A 16,303-nucleotide genomic window follows, 5' to 3' on the forward strand; every position below is an offset into this window, starting at 1 on the left:
ATGATCTGGATGAGGGAATTGAAGGCAATATCTCCAAGTTTGCGGATGACACTAAGCTGGGGGGCAGTGTTAGCTGTGAGGAGGATGCTAGGAGACTGCAAGGTGACTTGGATAGGCTGGGTGAGTGGGCAAATGTTTGGCAGATGCAGTATAATGTGGATAAATGTGAGGTTATCCATTTTGGTGGCAAAAACAGGAAAGCAGACTATTATCTAAATGGTGGCCGACTAGGAAAAGGGGAGATGCAGCGAGACCTGGGTGTCATGGTACACCAGTCATTGAAAGTAGGCATGCAGGTGCAGCAGGCAGTGAAGAAAGCAAATGGTATGTTAGCTTTCATAGCAAAAGGATTTGAGTATAGGAGCAGGGAGGTTCTACTGCAGTTGTACAGGGTCTTGGTGAGACCACACCTGGAGTATTGCGTACAGTTTTGGTCTCCAAATCTGAGGAAGGACATTATTGCCATAGAGGGAGTGCAGAGAATGTTCACCAGACTGATTCCTGGGATGTCAGGACTGTCTTATGAAGAAAGACTGGATAGACTTGGTTTATACTCTCTAGAATTTAGGAGATTGCGAGGGGATCTTATAGAAACTTACAAAATTCTTAAGGGGTTGGACAGGCTAGATGCAGGAAGATTTCTCCCGATGTTGGGGAAGTCCAGGACAAGGGGTCACAGCTTAAGGATAAGGGGGAAATCCTTTAAAACCGAGATGAGAAGAACTTTTTTCACACAGAGAGTGGTGAGTCTCTGGAACTCTCTGCCGCAGAGGGTAGTCGAGGCCAGTTCATTGGCTATATTTAAGAGGGAGTTAGATGTGGCCCTTGTGGCTAAGGGGATCAGAGGGTATGGAGAGAAGGCAGGTACGGGATACTGAGTTGGATGATCAGCCATGATAATATTGAATGGCGGTGCAGGCTCGAAGGGCCGAATGGCCTACTCCTGCACCTAATTTCTATGTTTCTATGTTTCTATGTGAGACGAGCCTTCAGGGCAGCCTTCAGACAGCAGTGGAACTGCTCCACCAACCCATTTGATTGGGGATGGCACGCTGTCGTGTGGTGGAGCTGCGTGCCCAACAGGCAGGCCATGGCGGACCACAACGCTATGATTTTCCCAGTCTATATTGGGAAAGTTTAAATCCCCTACCACAGCAACTTTATTTGACCTGCAGCTGCCTGCAATCCCCAGGCACATTTGTTCTTCTTATTCCCGTTGACTATTCGGGGGTCTATGATACATCCCCAACAATGGCTGCAGGAGGATTGCGACTGGGAAATGAATATTCAGGGTTATACGTCCCATAGAAAGGACAGGCAGGTGGGCGGAGGAGGTGGGGTAGCTCTGTTGGTGAGGGATGTAATTCAGTCCCTTGCGAGGGGTGACATAGCGACTGACAATGTAGCGTCGCTGTGGATAGAAATTAGGAATTGTAAAGGTAAGAAGACACTACTGATTAATACTTATTGTGGATGATCAGCCATGATCACATTGAATGGCGGTGCTGGCTCGAAGGGTTAAATGGCCTACTCCTGCACCTATTGTCTATTGTATAATGGGAGTTATCCACAGGCCCCCAAACAGTAGCCTGGATATAGGTTGCAAGTTGCAGCAGGAGTTAAAGTTGGCATGTAACAAAGGTAATGTCACTGTGGTTATGGGAGATTTCAATATGCAGGTAGTCTGCAAAAATCAGGTTGGTTCTGGACTCCAAGAAAGGGAGTTTATAGAGTGCCTCCGAGATGGATTCCTAAAGCAACTTGTATTGGAGCCGACCAGAGAGAAGGCAATTCTGGACTTAGTGTTATCTAATGAACCAGATTTAATAATGGAACTCAAGGTAAAGGTAAAGGAACCGTTAGGAGGTAATGACCATAACATGATAAGTTTTAATCTGCAATATGAGAGGGAGAAAGTTAAATCAGAAGTGTCAGGGTTGCAGTTGAACAAAGGGGACAATGAAGGCATGAGAGAGGAGCTGGCCAAGGTCAACTGGAAAAAAAGGTCCTAGCAGGAATGGTCAGGTTGGATAGGGTGCCAGACTTTGCGAGAAAGGTCGCCCAGGCCAAAACTCCTCAACTGGCCCGCCGGCTGGGCTTTGTGTGCAGTCCAGCATCATTCACACAGCCAAAGATCTTATAGCGGAGCTCCACTATAAGATCTTTGCACACAGCCACGGCCGAGTAGGTCAACGAATTGCCATCGGGAATTTGTCCCTTATTTTGACCTTTTGCTACCTTATTTGGGGGCAGGAAAGTTGGCAAGGACCAGTTGTTTGTACCTATCAATGCCCTTAGCTCATCTGCCTTACGCGTCAGCCCCCCTGCATTAATATACATGCAGTTTAAACCAACCTCCTTCGTCGCTCTCTGCCTTTCACTTGCCCATTCTGTCCAAAGATCTTATAGCAGAGCTACGATCTACGCTCATTTGACCTTAGGTGAAATCACCCTATTCTTATCTTTCTTCTTCAACGCTGTAAAATATGTATTCAAGTTTAGTTTAGTTCAGTTTAGAGATTCAGCGCGATACAAGCACTTCGGCCCGCCGAGTCTGCACCGGCCAGCGATCACCCCGTACACGAGCACTATCGTACACACTAGGGACAATTTACAATTTTACCGAAGCCAATTAAATTACAAACCCTTTCGAGTGCGGGAGGAAGCCCCACGGGCTCACAGGGAGAACGTATAAACTATGTACAGACAGCACCCGTAGTCAGGATCGAACAGGTTCCTGACGCTGGGAGGCAGCAACTCTACGACTGCGCCACCGTAAATCAATTGCTGCAATTTCTCTCGTGTAAACCTGAACATTTCCAAAAAACCTGCTCCACCACTGAATTCGACGTGGAGTCAAGAGAAAGAACACAATTACAACACTTCCAACTTTCCATCCACTCCTGCAAATAGTCTGAAGAAGGATCCCGACCCAAAACGTTGCATATCCATGTTGCATATCCATGTTCTCCAGTAACACTGCCTGACCCGCTGAGTTACTCCAGCACTTTGTGCTCCCTATTCTTGTCCAACTCCTTACCCTCACATCCTTCCGCCAGCTCTCTCCCGACAAGGTCCGCACACCAAACGTCGCCTGTCCATTCCCCTCCCCGATGCTGCCTCGCCATCTGAGATACTCCAGAATATAAAGATGAAACAAGGAACTGCAGAAGCTGGTTTACCAAGGATAAAGACACAAAGTGCTGGAGTAACTCAGGGGGTCAGGCAGCATCTCTGCAGAACACGGACAAGGGGACGTTTCGGGTGGGGACCTTTCTTCATGCTTCCTCCAGCACTTTGTTCCTCGCTCGCGGGTGACTACTGCCACAAACTCGCTGCCCTCAAACAAACCTCGGAGACGATGGTGGAGGTGTACTGGTCGTGACTGTAATCCCATCCATCCAAACACGGTTCCTCTTCGATCCCGGACACGTTGAGGAGATCTGGGTCTGGAAACACGTCCGAGAGGTTCCTGATCACATCCAAGCGGTAGCGACTGCATTGGCTGTACTGGACTTGTGTTCCTGGCACTAGTGGGATGGTTCTGTTCATCCAGGCTTGGCTGAGGTTGAGATTCCCGGGAATCGAGCAGCGATGCTCTGGGGTATCCCCGACAAAGATGATGCTAAGACCGGCGAAACCGTTGGGAATAACGCTGACAGTCAAGAGCAGGAAGATGAGTTTCTGAGCCGGTCCCCATTCCCCCAGGAAGGCAGTAATTTCATCGTAATCCCGCATGTTAGTTGCAGACGCGGCGCTGACTGAGCCTTGGATCCGGAAGCCTGGAGCGCTTCAACCTTGTGGGTGGACCTGAAGTTGTAGAACAGGATGGTTCCAAAATACTGATTATTTATCCCATTGCACAATTAATGCAACAGGTTCTGGAAACACCATCCGTGCTAAACAGCAACACCTCTCACCCGTGGAGGAATTTGTGGAAGGACATTCTTGCTATTGAGGGAGTGCAACGTAGGTTCACCAGATTAATTCCCAGGATGGCGGGACTGAAATATGGCGAAATAATGGGTCGACTGGGCTTGTATTCACTGGAATTTAGATGGGATGGTATCTTAAAGAACCAAATAGTAGCTACAGAACCAAATAGTAGCAATGTTACAAAATGTTGAGATTTAAAAACTCTAGTCTGCAATTTATCCCATCAGATAAAGCATAAAAATAAGTTTAATTTTACACCTAATTCACTTTCATATCTTCTGTATTAAAAATGTTATGGCCATTTTCATACTCGGAAATTAGCATCTTGTTCCCTATTGCTTTTCCATTGACTTAACACAAAAGCTGTGATCGAGGACAGTCAAAAGCCCATAACTTTCTTAAAAATTAAGAGAACTGAAATAAATTTTCAGTTATTATAGATTGAAGCATTCTGAAACAAATATGAAACAATCTTACTTGGATGACCTGAAATTAAAGCATATAATTAGTTAGTTACCAAACTGTAGCTAATTACAAAATTCAATTACTAGATCTAAACATCTATCCATTTCTTAAGAAAAGATTAACATTTTTAAATAGCCTAAGTGTCCAAATAAGATTCACACAAGAATTCACAATATAACATGATTGTTAAATCTCATTGTCATGAATTTATAGGCCAAATGGAAGGAATTTAATGTTTCATTCCCGTAAATTAATGGCCATTTTAATCATCTTGCGAGTGGGTTTTTGTGGAACGTGATTGATTGGAACGTTGCGGTTTGCAGTGCATTTGAACCCCATATCGACAGGAAAAACACTGCTGGTTCGTATGGGGCCAAAATCACATTTTCGCCAATGAAATTTTGATTAAAGTCATCCTAAGAAGCAAGTTTATGTGTAAAATAGACGACTGACCTTATGTTTTGTCCCTTACGTGAGATCCGTCCCGTTGTCGGCGTTGACGGCGTTAGATGTCGCTTTTTTACTTTACTCCAGCGATTAAATTGTCCCGCGATTTTTTTTTAAAAACTTCCGAGAACGCAAGTCGGAACAATTTTTCAACATCAGCTAGCAGCCCAAGAAAAATATATCTCAGACAGGCAGGAGAAAATAGCATTTTAATCCTGCCGCCCCCCCCCCCCACAAAGGCGCCAAAGTCGCGCACACGGCCAGTGGCAGAACTGCAGCGCCGCTGAAGGTAAGTATTGTAACTTACCTAAATATAGAATTCTTAATATGCTGTGGGCCTAGAAATACATTTTCATGGCCCATGTAACGGAACTACATGACATTTTCCACAGATTTAGATTAAATATAATTGAGAAGGATGTCATAACTCGTCAGTGCCAAAAGCTGCACATTAATTAATTAAACTAATTAGAACATGAGATCGGGAAAGTAAGCGCCATCTAGTGGCCAATGCCCATATTACACCATGGGCAACCTATTTCCGAGTTGCAGTCCATTTAAACTATATATTATTATACCTTTATATGACTTGTAAATATGACTGTAATCATATATAATTATATTATATAAAAATAATACGATGAATATAATTGTGAGTGTTTTTTGAATGACACTGTCGCAGACATCCTGCTCCTGAACCAGAATAATTAATGGGTGAGGGCAGTTCTTGTGAGTTCCTCCCTTTACTGAACCCCACTGACTGCCAGTGTGCAGAGTGGGGGTCACGGCCATAGTGGGACTGGGGCAGTTCCAGGCTGGGGGACAGTCCTGCAAGGCATCTTCCAGTCACTTTAATAGGAAATTTAATTAAACTGCAGCAGAGGTCCCAGCTTTTAAGGGCTCATGAACCTGCCTAATTAAAGGGTCAGGACAGATTCTCTGGGTTCCCCCATCAGACTGTACTGCTAGACTCAACAACAACTTCATCAACAAGTTCGCTAATGACACAATAGTGGTGGGTCTCATCAGTGACAATGATGAGTCGGCGTACAGGATGGAGGTGGAGCTGCTTACAGGATGGTGCAAATCCCACAACCTCATTCTCAACGTGCGAAAAACTAAGGAGATGGTGGTTGACTTCAGGAGGGCGGGAAAACAACACCATACACCTCTGCACATTGATGGAGCTGATGTGGAAAGGGTCAGCAGCGTGAAGTTCCTAGGACTCCACCTGTCAGATAACCTGACGCCCACGAACAACACCACAGCACTGGTCAAGCAGCGACTACACCCTCTCCGAAGACTACGTAAAGCAGGTCTCCCCACTACACACCTACGAACTTTTTATAGGGGGACAATCGAGAGCACATTAACCTATGGCATCACTTTCTGGTTCGGGAGCTGCAAGGCGTACGAATGGCACCAACTAGACAGGATTGTGACCGCCAGCAGGATTATTGGTGCTCCAATCCCTTTCCTGCTGGACATATACAGGAAGAGATGTATCAGCAGAGCCATATCCATCATCAAAGACCACTACCACCCATTGCATCACATATTCTCCATCTTACCATCTGGGAAGAGGTACAGGAGCATTAGCTGCAAAACCAGCAGGATGCTCCTCAGCTTCTTCCCGCAGGCTATAAGACTGATAAACGGACTTTGCCCCCTGCCAAAGAATCGCAGACCAACCACCAACCTGGACACACTGCAGCAGAGCCACTGTCGTGCCGCTGCCGATCGGAACGCCTGTTGATGTTTAGTAGAGAGTAGAGTGTTTAATTTGTTCATGATATATGTATTTTTATTTCTATTTATTTTTTACTGCACACTGAATGGACACTGGTTGAGCAACGTTTTTTTGTTTCCTCTGGGTATGTGAGTACTCAGGAAAATGACAATAAAGATATACTATTTGCTGAACCCCACTGACTGCCATAGTGGGGCGAGTGGGGGTAACGGCCATTGTGGGACTGGGGCAATGCCAGGCTGGGTGACAGACCTGTAAGAGCCCTGTCTTATTTCTGATGTAAATGTCACATCCTGACCAAGAATCAAATGCTCTGATGTTTACTCGATGAGTATTCATTTTAAGCTACAATGAGCCTATATTTATGTTAGAGATGGTGCCTTTGCAAATGAGGGCTATTACCTTTAACCTAAAATAACCCTAAAAGTGTTGCCTTGTTCGAGTATTTTTAGTGTGTGTGTGTGTCTGTGTATACCTGTCAAACGTGTATCTGTGGATGTGTGGATGTAAGTGTGTATGTATGTGTGGATGGATGTATGTGTGAATGGATGGATGTGTGCATGTATGTGTGGATGTGTGTGTGGATGTATGTGTGTGCATGAATGTTTACATGTATGTGTGCGGATGGATGTGTGGATGTATGTGTGCATGTATGTGTGTGTGCGGATGTATGTGTGCATGTATGTGTGCATGTATGTGTGTGTGTGCATGCATGGAAATGTGCGTACGGATGGATGTGTGTGTGGATGTGTGTATCAAGTCAAGTCAAGTCAAGTCAAGTCAAGTTTATTTGTCACATACACATACGAGATGTGCAGTGAAATGAAAGTGGCAATGCTCGCGGAACAACAAAACAACCAAACAAATTATAAACACAATCATAACACACATATTATTTTACATAATAAATAACAGAAGGAAAAACGTTCTGTACAGTTAGTCCCTGGTGAGAAAGGCGTTTACAGTCCGAATTGCCTCTGGGAAGAAACTCCTTCTCAACCTCTCCGTTCTCACTGCATGGCAACGGAGGCGTTTGCCTGACCGTAGCGGCTGGAACAGTCTGTTGCAGGGGTGGAAGAGGTCTCTCATGATTTTGTTTGCTCTGGAGTTGCACCTCCTGTTGTATAGTTCCTGCAGGGGGGTGAGTGAAGTTCCCATAGTGCGTTTGGCCGAACGCACTACTCTCTGCAGAGCCTTCTTGTCCTTGGCAGAGCAATTCCTGAACCAGATGGTAATGTTCCCGGACAAGATGCTTTCCACCGCCGCTGCGTAGAAGCACTGGAGGATCCTCGGAGACACTCTGAATTTCCTCAATTGCCTGAGGTGGTAAAGGCGCTGCCTTGCCTTACTCACCAGTGCTGAGGCGTGTGATGACCATGTCATATCCTCAGAGATGTGGACTCCCAGATATTTAAAACAGTTCACCCTATCCACAGGATCCCCATTTATACTCAATGGAGTGTACGTCCTCGGATGATGTGCCCTCCTAAAGTCCATGATCAGCTCCTTCGTTTTTTTGATGTTCAAGAGGAGGCTGTTCTCCTGGCACCAGAGTGCTAGATCAGCCACCTCCTCCCGGTAGGCCCTCTCATCATTGTCTGAGATCAGGCCCACCACCACAGTGTCATCAGCAAACTTAATTATTGAATTGGAGCTGAACCTAGCCACACAGTCATGTGTGTACAGGGAGTACAATAGGGGGCTGAGGACGCAACCCTGGGGCGATCCTGTGCTCAGGGTGAGGGATTTCGATGTATTCCCTCCCATCTTGACTACCTGGGGCCTGGCGGTGAGAAAGTCCAGGACCCAGGCACACAGGGAGGTGTTGAGCCCCATTCCAGTAGCTTCCTGGCCAGTCTGGGTGGGGACTATCGTGTTGAAGGCTGAACTGTAGTCTATGAACAGCATCCTCACGTAGCCCCCCTTCTGGCTGTCCAGATGGGAGAGAGCGGTGTGCAAGACCTGGGAGACCGCATCGTCCGTGGACCTGTTCGGACGGTATGCAAACTGCAACTGGTCCATGTTCCGAGGGAGGAAGGCGCAGATGTGATTCTTCACCAGCCTCTCAAAGCATTTCATGACTACCGAGGTAAGGGCCACCGGACGGTAGTCATTCAGGCAGGCTGGGGAGGCATTTTTTGGTACCGGTACAATGATGGATTTTTTGAAGCAGGCAGGGACCACGGACTTGTCCAGGGAGAAGTTGAATAATGTAGTGAGCACTGGAGCTAGCTGCGTTGCACAGGACTTGAGTACTCGCCCCGAGATGCCATCGGGGCCTGCAGCTTTTCTTGTGTTCACCCGTGTCAGTGCCCTCCTCACGTCGTGCTCGGACAGCGAGAATGTGTGCATACTCCTCCCTTCAGCTTCGGTAGCCAGCCCGCTGTCGGTATTGTCAATAGTCGGCAGACCTGGAGTGGTGTTGCCCCTCTCGAAACGAGCGTAGAAGGAGTTCAGGTCGTCAGCTAGGGAGGTGCCGGCACATGCGGGTGAGGGAGGGGTGCTTCGGTAGTTGGTTACAATCCGTAGCCCCTGCCACAGGCTTCTGGTGTCCTGCTGCTCCATCTGTAACTCCATCTTGTCCCTGTACCTTTTCTTTGCGTCCTTCACCGCCCTTCGCATTCGGTAGGACTCTGCCTTGTAGACGTCCATGTTTCCTGATGCCAAGCCCGAGTTGTAGGTAGCGGTACGAGCATTCAAGGCCGCATGAACAGATCTGTCTACCCAGGGTTTTTGGTTCGGGAAGGTGCTTACCCTTACCGTGGGGACATATATACCGTATGTATGTATATGTGGATGGGTGAGCGGACTGTTGCACTGTCATTCACCAGCACGCTATTATCGTAAGTAATTCACTCATTGTTTAAATAATTTCTTCAGTATTCACCAAAGAGAAGGATATTGAATTGTGTGAGGTAAGGGAAACAAGTAGAGTAGCTACGGATACTGAGGATCAAAGGAGAGGAAGTACTGACAGTTTTGAAAAATACAAAAGTGGATAAGTCTCCAGGTCCTGACAGGATATTCCCTAGGACATTGAGGGAAGTTAGTGTAGAAATAACAGGGGCTATGACAGAAATACTTCAAATGTTATTAGAAACGGGAATGGTGCCGGAGGTTGGCATACTGCGCATGTTGTTCCATTGTTTAAAAAAAGTTTTAAGAGTAAACCTAGCAATTATAGACCTGTTAGTTTGACGTCAGTGGTGGACAAATTAATGGAAAGGATACTTAGAGATAATATATATAATCATCTGGATAAACAGGGTCTGATTAGGAACAGTCAACATGGATTTGTGCCTGGAAGGTCATGTTTGACTAATCTTCTTGAATTTTTTGATGAGGTTATTAGGGAAATTGATGAGGGTAAAGCGGTGGACGTTGTCTATATGGACTTCAGTAAGGCCTTTGACAAGGTTCCACATGGAAAGTTGATTAAGAAGGTCAATTGTTGCGTATTGATAGTGGAGTAGCAAGATGGATTCAACAGTAGCTGAATGGGAGATACCAGAGAGTAATGGGGGATGACTGTTTGTCAGGTTGGAGGCCGGTGACTAGTGGGGTGCCTCAGGGATCTGTGTGGGGTCCACTGTTGTTTGTCATATACATCAATGATCTGGATGATGGTGTGGTAAATTGGATTTTTAAGTATGCAGATGATACTAAGATAGGTGGTGTTGTGGATAATGAAATAGATTTTCAAAGTCTACGGAGAGATTTAGGCCATTTCAAAGAGTGGGCTGAAAGGTGGCAGATGGAGTTTAATGCTGATAAGTGTGAGGTGCTACATCTTGGCAGGTCAAATCAAAATAGGACGTACATGGTAAATGGTAGCAAATTGAGGAATGCCGTTGAACAGAGGGATCTAGGAATAACTGTGCATAGTTCCCTGAAGGTGGAATCTCATGTAGATAGGGTGGTAAAGAAAGCTTTTGGTGTGCTGGCCTTTATAAATCAGAGCATTCAGTATAGAAGTTGGGATGTAATGTTAAAATTGTACAAGGCATAGGTGATGCCAATTCTGGAGTATGGTGTACAATTTTGGTCGCCAAATTATAGGAAGAATGTCAACAAAGTAGAGAGAGTACCGAGGAGATTTACTAGATGGTGCCTGGGTTTCAGCACCTAAGTTACAGAGAAAGGTTGAACAAGATAGGTCTTTATTCTTTGGAGCGCAGAAGGTTAAGGGGGGACTTGATAGAGGTCTTTAAAATTATGAGAGGGATAGACAGATTTGACGTGGATAAGCTTTTTCCATTGAGAGTAGGGAAGATTCAAACAAGAGGACAAGATTTGAGAATTAATGGACAAAAGTTTAGGGGTAACATGAGGGGGAACTTCTTTACTCAGAGAGTGGTAGCTGTGTGGAATGAGCTTCCAGTGGAAATGGTGGGGGCAGGTTCAATTTCACCATTTAAAAATAAATTGGATAGGTATATGGACGGGAAAAGAATGGAGGGTTATGGTCTGAGTGCAGGTAGATGGGACTAAGTAAGAGTAAGTGTTTGGCACGGACTAGAAGGGCCGAGATGGCCTGTTTCCATGCTGTAATTGTTATATAGTTATATTATATGGTTATATATCATTTCATTCCAAATAGGAAGAAAGATTCTAAGGGGAGTAGGAGGCAACTGTGGCTGACAAGAGGTTAGGGATAGAATAAAACTAAAAGAAAAGATGTATAGCACAGCAAAGACTAGCCGGAAGCCAGAGGATTGGGAAACTTTCATAGGACAACAGAAGGAAACAAAACGGGCAATATGGGCTGAAAAGATGAAGTACGAAGGGAAGATGGCCAGGAATATAAAGAAGGACAGTAAAAGCTTCTTTAGGTATGTTAAGAGAAAAAGAGTAGCAAAGTCAAATGTGGGTCCGTTGAAGGCAGACACGGATGAAATTATTATGGGCAACAAGAAAATGGCAGAAGGGTTGAATAGGTACTTCAGGTCTGTCTTCACTAAGGAAGACACAAACAATTTCCCAGATGTACTGGAGGACAGAGGATCTAAGGGAGTAGAGGAACTGAATGAAATTTTCTTTAGGCGTGAAATAGTATTGGGTAGGCTAATGGGACTGAAGGATGATAAATCCCCTGGGCCTGATGGTCTGCATCCCAGAGTCCTCAGGGAGGTGGCTCTAGAAATAGTGGACGCATTGGTGATCATTTTCCAATGTTCAATAGAGTCAGGATCAGTTCCTGTGGATTGGAGGATAGCTAATGTTATCCCACTTTTCAAGAAAGGAGCGAGAGAAAAAAACAGGGAATTACAGATCAGTTAGCCTGAATTCGGTGGTGGGAAAGATGCTGGAGTCAATTATTAAAGAGGTAATAATGTGGAATTTGGATAGCAGTAAAAGGATTAGTCCAAGTCAACATGGATTTATGAAAGTTAAATCATGCCTAACTAATCTTCTGGAATTTTTTGAGGATGTGACAAGTAAAATGGATGAAGGGGTGCCAGTGGAAGTAGTGTATCTAGACTTTCAGAAAGCCCCCTAGACTTTCAAAAAAGGTCCTGCACGGGAGACTGGTGACTAAAATTAGAGCACATGATATTGGGGGTAGGGTGCTGACATGGATAGAAAATTGGTTGGCAGACCAGAAGCAAAGAGTAGGAGTGAACAGGTCCTTTTCAGAATGGCAGGCAGTGGCGAGTGGAGTGCCGCAAGGCTCGGTGTTGGGGCTGCAACTGTTTACCATATATATTAATGATTTGGAAGAGGGAATTAGGAGCAACACTAGCAAGTTTGCAGATGACACAAAGCTGGGTGGCAGTGTGAACTGTGAAGAGGATGTTAGGAGGTTGCAGGGTGACCTGGACAGGTTGAGTGAGTGGGCAGATGCGTGGCAGATGCAATATAATATAGATAAATGTGAGGTTATCCAATTTGGCGGCAAAAACAAGGGGGCAGATTATTATCTCAATGGGGTTAGGTTAGGTAAGGGGGAGGTGCAGCGAGACCTGGGCGTCCTTGTACACCGGTCACTGAAAGTTGGCTTACAGGTACAGCAGGCAGTGAAGAAAGCTAATGGAATGTTGGCCTTCATAACAAGAGGGTTTCAGTACAGGAGTAAAGAGGTTCTTCTGCTGTTGTACAGTGCTCTGGTGAGACCCCATCTGTAGTATTGCGTACAGTTTTGGTCTCCTAATTTGAGGAAGGACATCCTTGCGATTGAGGCAGTGCAGCGTAGGTTCACGAGATTGATCCCTGGAATGGCGGGACTGTCATATGTTGAAAGATTGAAAAGACTAGGCTTGTATTCACTCGAGTTTAGAAGGAAGAGGGGTAATCTTATAGAAACATATAAAATTATAAAAGGACTGTACAAGCTATATGCAGGAAACATGTTCCCAATGTTGGGCAAGTCCAGAACCAGGTGCCACAGTCTTAGAATAAAGGGGAGGTCATTTAAGACTGATGTGAGGAAAAACTTTTTCACCCAGAGACTTATGAATTTATGGAATTCCCTGCCACAGAGGGCAGTGGAGGCCAAGTCACTGGATGGATTTAAGAGAGAATTAGATAGAGCTCTAGGGGCTAGTGCAGTCAAGGGATATGGGGAGCAGGCAGGCACGGGTTATTGATAGGGGACGATCAGCCATGAACACAATGAATGGTGGTGCTGGCTCGAAGGGCCGAATGGCCTCCTCCTGCACCTATTTTCTATGTTTCTATGTTAACGGAGACCGTGGCTTCACTATGTTAAGTACCTAGGCCCCGCAGTCAGAGCAATTTTACTAGGTAAGTGATCGCAGGCAGCTCCGTGATTAGATGTTAAAGACTTATTAGACTACAACAAGCTGGCATTAATGAAAATGTTTAATTTACTTTGTTATGGACACACAACTTCATGAGTGAATGAAGGTATGAATGAATGATTGAATGAATGTACAGCCTCCAAATCTTATTTTTTCACATTATAAAAGGGTGCAATTAAATTAATTAAAGTCCATACAGATTAATTTTCATAAATTCAGACTTTAGATCTTACCTTTGAGTTCCAGTTGATTCACAAAGTTTCACTGGTTGCACGACTTGGCTGTCCTCATTGTGTTGCAGCACCTCAGCAGCGACTTTGCTTTCAAGGCTTTGTTCCAATTCTATCCACTTAGCTGCACATTCTTCAGACTTCTTAATACTTTTCTCACTAAATTCGATTAGTCTGCTGCAAGTTTCCACAACATGTATTCCACAGAACAACAAAGAACCTTCATTGGAATCTCCAGTAAAACTAGCATCAGTAGAAGTACTCTCAGCCATGATGCGTACTCCCTGCCTAGCTAGCCTGAAACAAAATGCATGATTGACCAACTGACATCCGACTCAATATTAAACCTGCTTTGATTGGACTAAAAATACCTGAACATTTTCAGTTTTTTCTCTAATTTAACAAAAATGTGAAAGTTTTGTTCTTGACGAGTTTCAGGGATGATTTATATAATATTTTTACACAATATGTGAAAATTTCATGTATTTCCGTGAGTTTGGTCACAAAACTGCACAAAAAGCTTCTCGGCACACAGCCTATAAAAGATTAGACATGCTGGAGGCTGGAAAAATGTTCCTGATGTTGGGGAAGTCCAGAACCTGGGGTCACAGCTTAAGAATAAGGGGCCGGCCATTTATGAGTGAGATGTGGAAAAACGTTTTTACCCAGAGAGTTGTGAATCTGTGTAATACTCTGCCACAGAAGGCAGTGGAGGCCAATTCACTGGATGTTTTCAAGAGAGAGTTAAATTTAGCTCTTAGGGTGAAAGGAATCAGGGGACATGGGGAGAAAGCAGGAAAGGGTTACTGATTTTAGATGATCAGTCATGATCATATTGAATGGCGCTGCTGGTTCGAAGGGCCGAATGGACTAACCCTGCACCCATTTTTCAGTTTTTCTATGTCTCTGTTTCTATATCTCTCGTTTCCCTCTCCTCTGATTCTCAAACTGAAGAAGGGTCTCGACCCGAAATATCACTATTCCTTCTCCCCAGAGATGCTGCCTGTCCCGCCGTGTTACTCCAGCTTTTTGTGTCTATCTTCGTTTTAAACCAGCATCTGCAGTTCCTTCCTACACACAGGAGTAAAGTGTGTTTTATTGTCATATGTCCCAGCAGAAAAATGAAATTCTTACTTGCAGCAGCACTGCAGCATGTGTGAACATAGTACTCTGTGAACAATGGAATAAACGAGAAAAAAAGTTAGGATCCAGTGGTCAGGATCAGACCGGGTCTCTGCTGCTGTAGCTCTCCCGTGCCATTCCGACAATGCGTCAAAACTCTGACTTTACCTCACAAGAGTCGATTAAGGTTACAGAGATTAGCACAGTCCATGTGTCAACATTGTCCTACGGATGAAATGAAAGTCACAACTAAACAAAATAACTTTGCCTAGTCCCACTTCAGCTGGCAATCATTCATTTCAAGGATAAACTAGCAATGCATAGGAAGGCACTGCTGATGCTGGTTTACACCGACAGTAGACACAAAATGCTGGAGTAACATAGCAGGTCAAACAGCATCACTGGAGAGAAGGAAAGAGAACGTTTCCGGTTGTGAACCTTCTTCACACCCAAAACGTCACCCATTCCTTCTTTCTAGAAATGCTGTCTGTCTTGCTGAGTTACTCCAGCATTTTGTGGAAATTAGAAATATTTCTGCAGTCTGAAGACAGGTCTCAACCTGAAATGTTGTCTGATCATTCCCTCCACAGATGTAGCAGACACTCTAGTGCCTTGTGTTTTGCTCAATATTCCAGCATTTGTACGCTTAGTGTAGTATATCACGTTTTTGGTTTAGAGCAGAGGTGTGTATTTTAATATCTGCAAATGGGGAGTCTTGAGATTTAGCAACATATGACGCATATCACATTATCACCATTGTTTATAGCACTGTACCCAAGGGAGGATGTGTGTGTGGGACCCGTGCCCTTGTGAGGGTCAGTGTGTGTGTGTGTGTGTGTGCGTGTGAGGGGGGAGGGGTGTACCCCAGTGAGGGTCAGTGTGTGTGTGTGAGGGGAAGAGGTGTACCCCAGTGAGGGTCAGTGTGTGTGTGTGTGTGTCATGTCCCCCAGTGAGTGTTAGTGTGTCTGTGGGACCCCAAGAAAGATGTTGCCAAGTTGGAAAGGGAAGCTTTACGAGGATGTTACCAGGACTAGAGGGTCTGAGCTGCAGGGAGAGGTTGAGTAGGCTGGAACTCTATTCATTGGAGTGCAGGAGCATGAGGGGTGATCTTATAGAGGTGTACAAAATCATGAATGGAATAGATCGGGTAGATGCACAGAGACTCTTGGACCAGAGAATCGAGGACCAGAAGACATAGGTTTAAGGTGAAGGGGAGAATATTCAATAGGAATCTGAGTGGTAACCTTTTCACACAGATGGTGGTGTGTGTATGGAACAAGCTGCCAGATGAGGTAGTTGAGACTGGGACTATCCCAACGTTTAAGGAACAGTTTGACAGATACATGGATAGGGCAAGTTTGGAAAGATATGGACCAAAGGTGGGCAGGTGAACCTAGTGTAGCTGGGTCATGTTGGGCTATAGGCTGTTTCCACGGTGTATCACTTTATGACTCTATGGCCCATCCCCCAGTGAGGGTCAGTATATGTGGGACTGTATCCCTGCACATCCTTCCTATAAAGATGTATTAGAACTGCATACAACACTCCAAACACTCCAACCTAACCAAAGTCCTACTGTACAGTATAAAACT

At 45.0% G+C, this 16,303-nt stretch overlaps 1 protein-coding gene across 1 annotated transcript in view; it reads right to left on the reverse strand.

The window, feature by feature from the left end:
• LOC129701826 (organic cation/carnitine transporter 2-like) overlaps positions 1-4,022 on the reverse strand; it is a 41,329-nt gene extending 37,307 nt beyond the window's left edge. Inside the window, exon 1 of the mRNA XM_055643296.1 lies at positions 3,352-4,022. Within this exon, the coding sequence (XP_055499271.1) occupies positions 3,352-3,738 (387 nt within the window). The 5' untranslated portion in view covers positions 3,739-4,022. The remainder of the gene's footprint in view (positions 1-3,351) is intronic.
• Between the last annotated feature and the right edge of the window lie 12,281 nt (positions 4,023-16,303).

This window comes from Leucoraja erinacea, chromosome 11 (genome assembly GCF_028641065.1).
Source record: "Leucoraja erinacea ecotype New England chromosome 11, Leri_hhj_1, whole genome shotgun sequence".
NCBI classification, from domain to species: Eukaryota; Metazoa; Chordata; class Chondrichthyes; order Rajiformes; family Rajidae; genus Leucoraja; species Leucoraja erinaceus.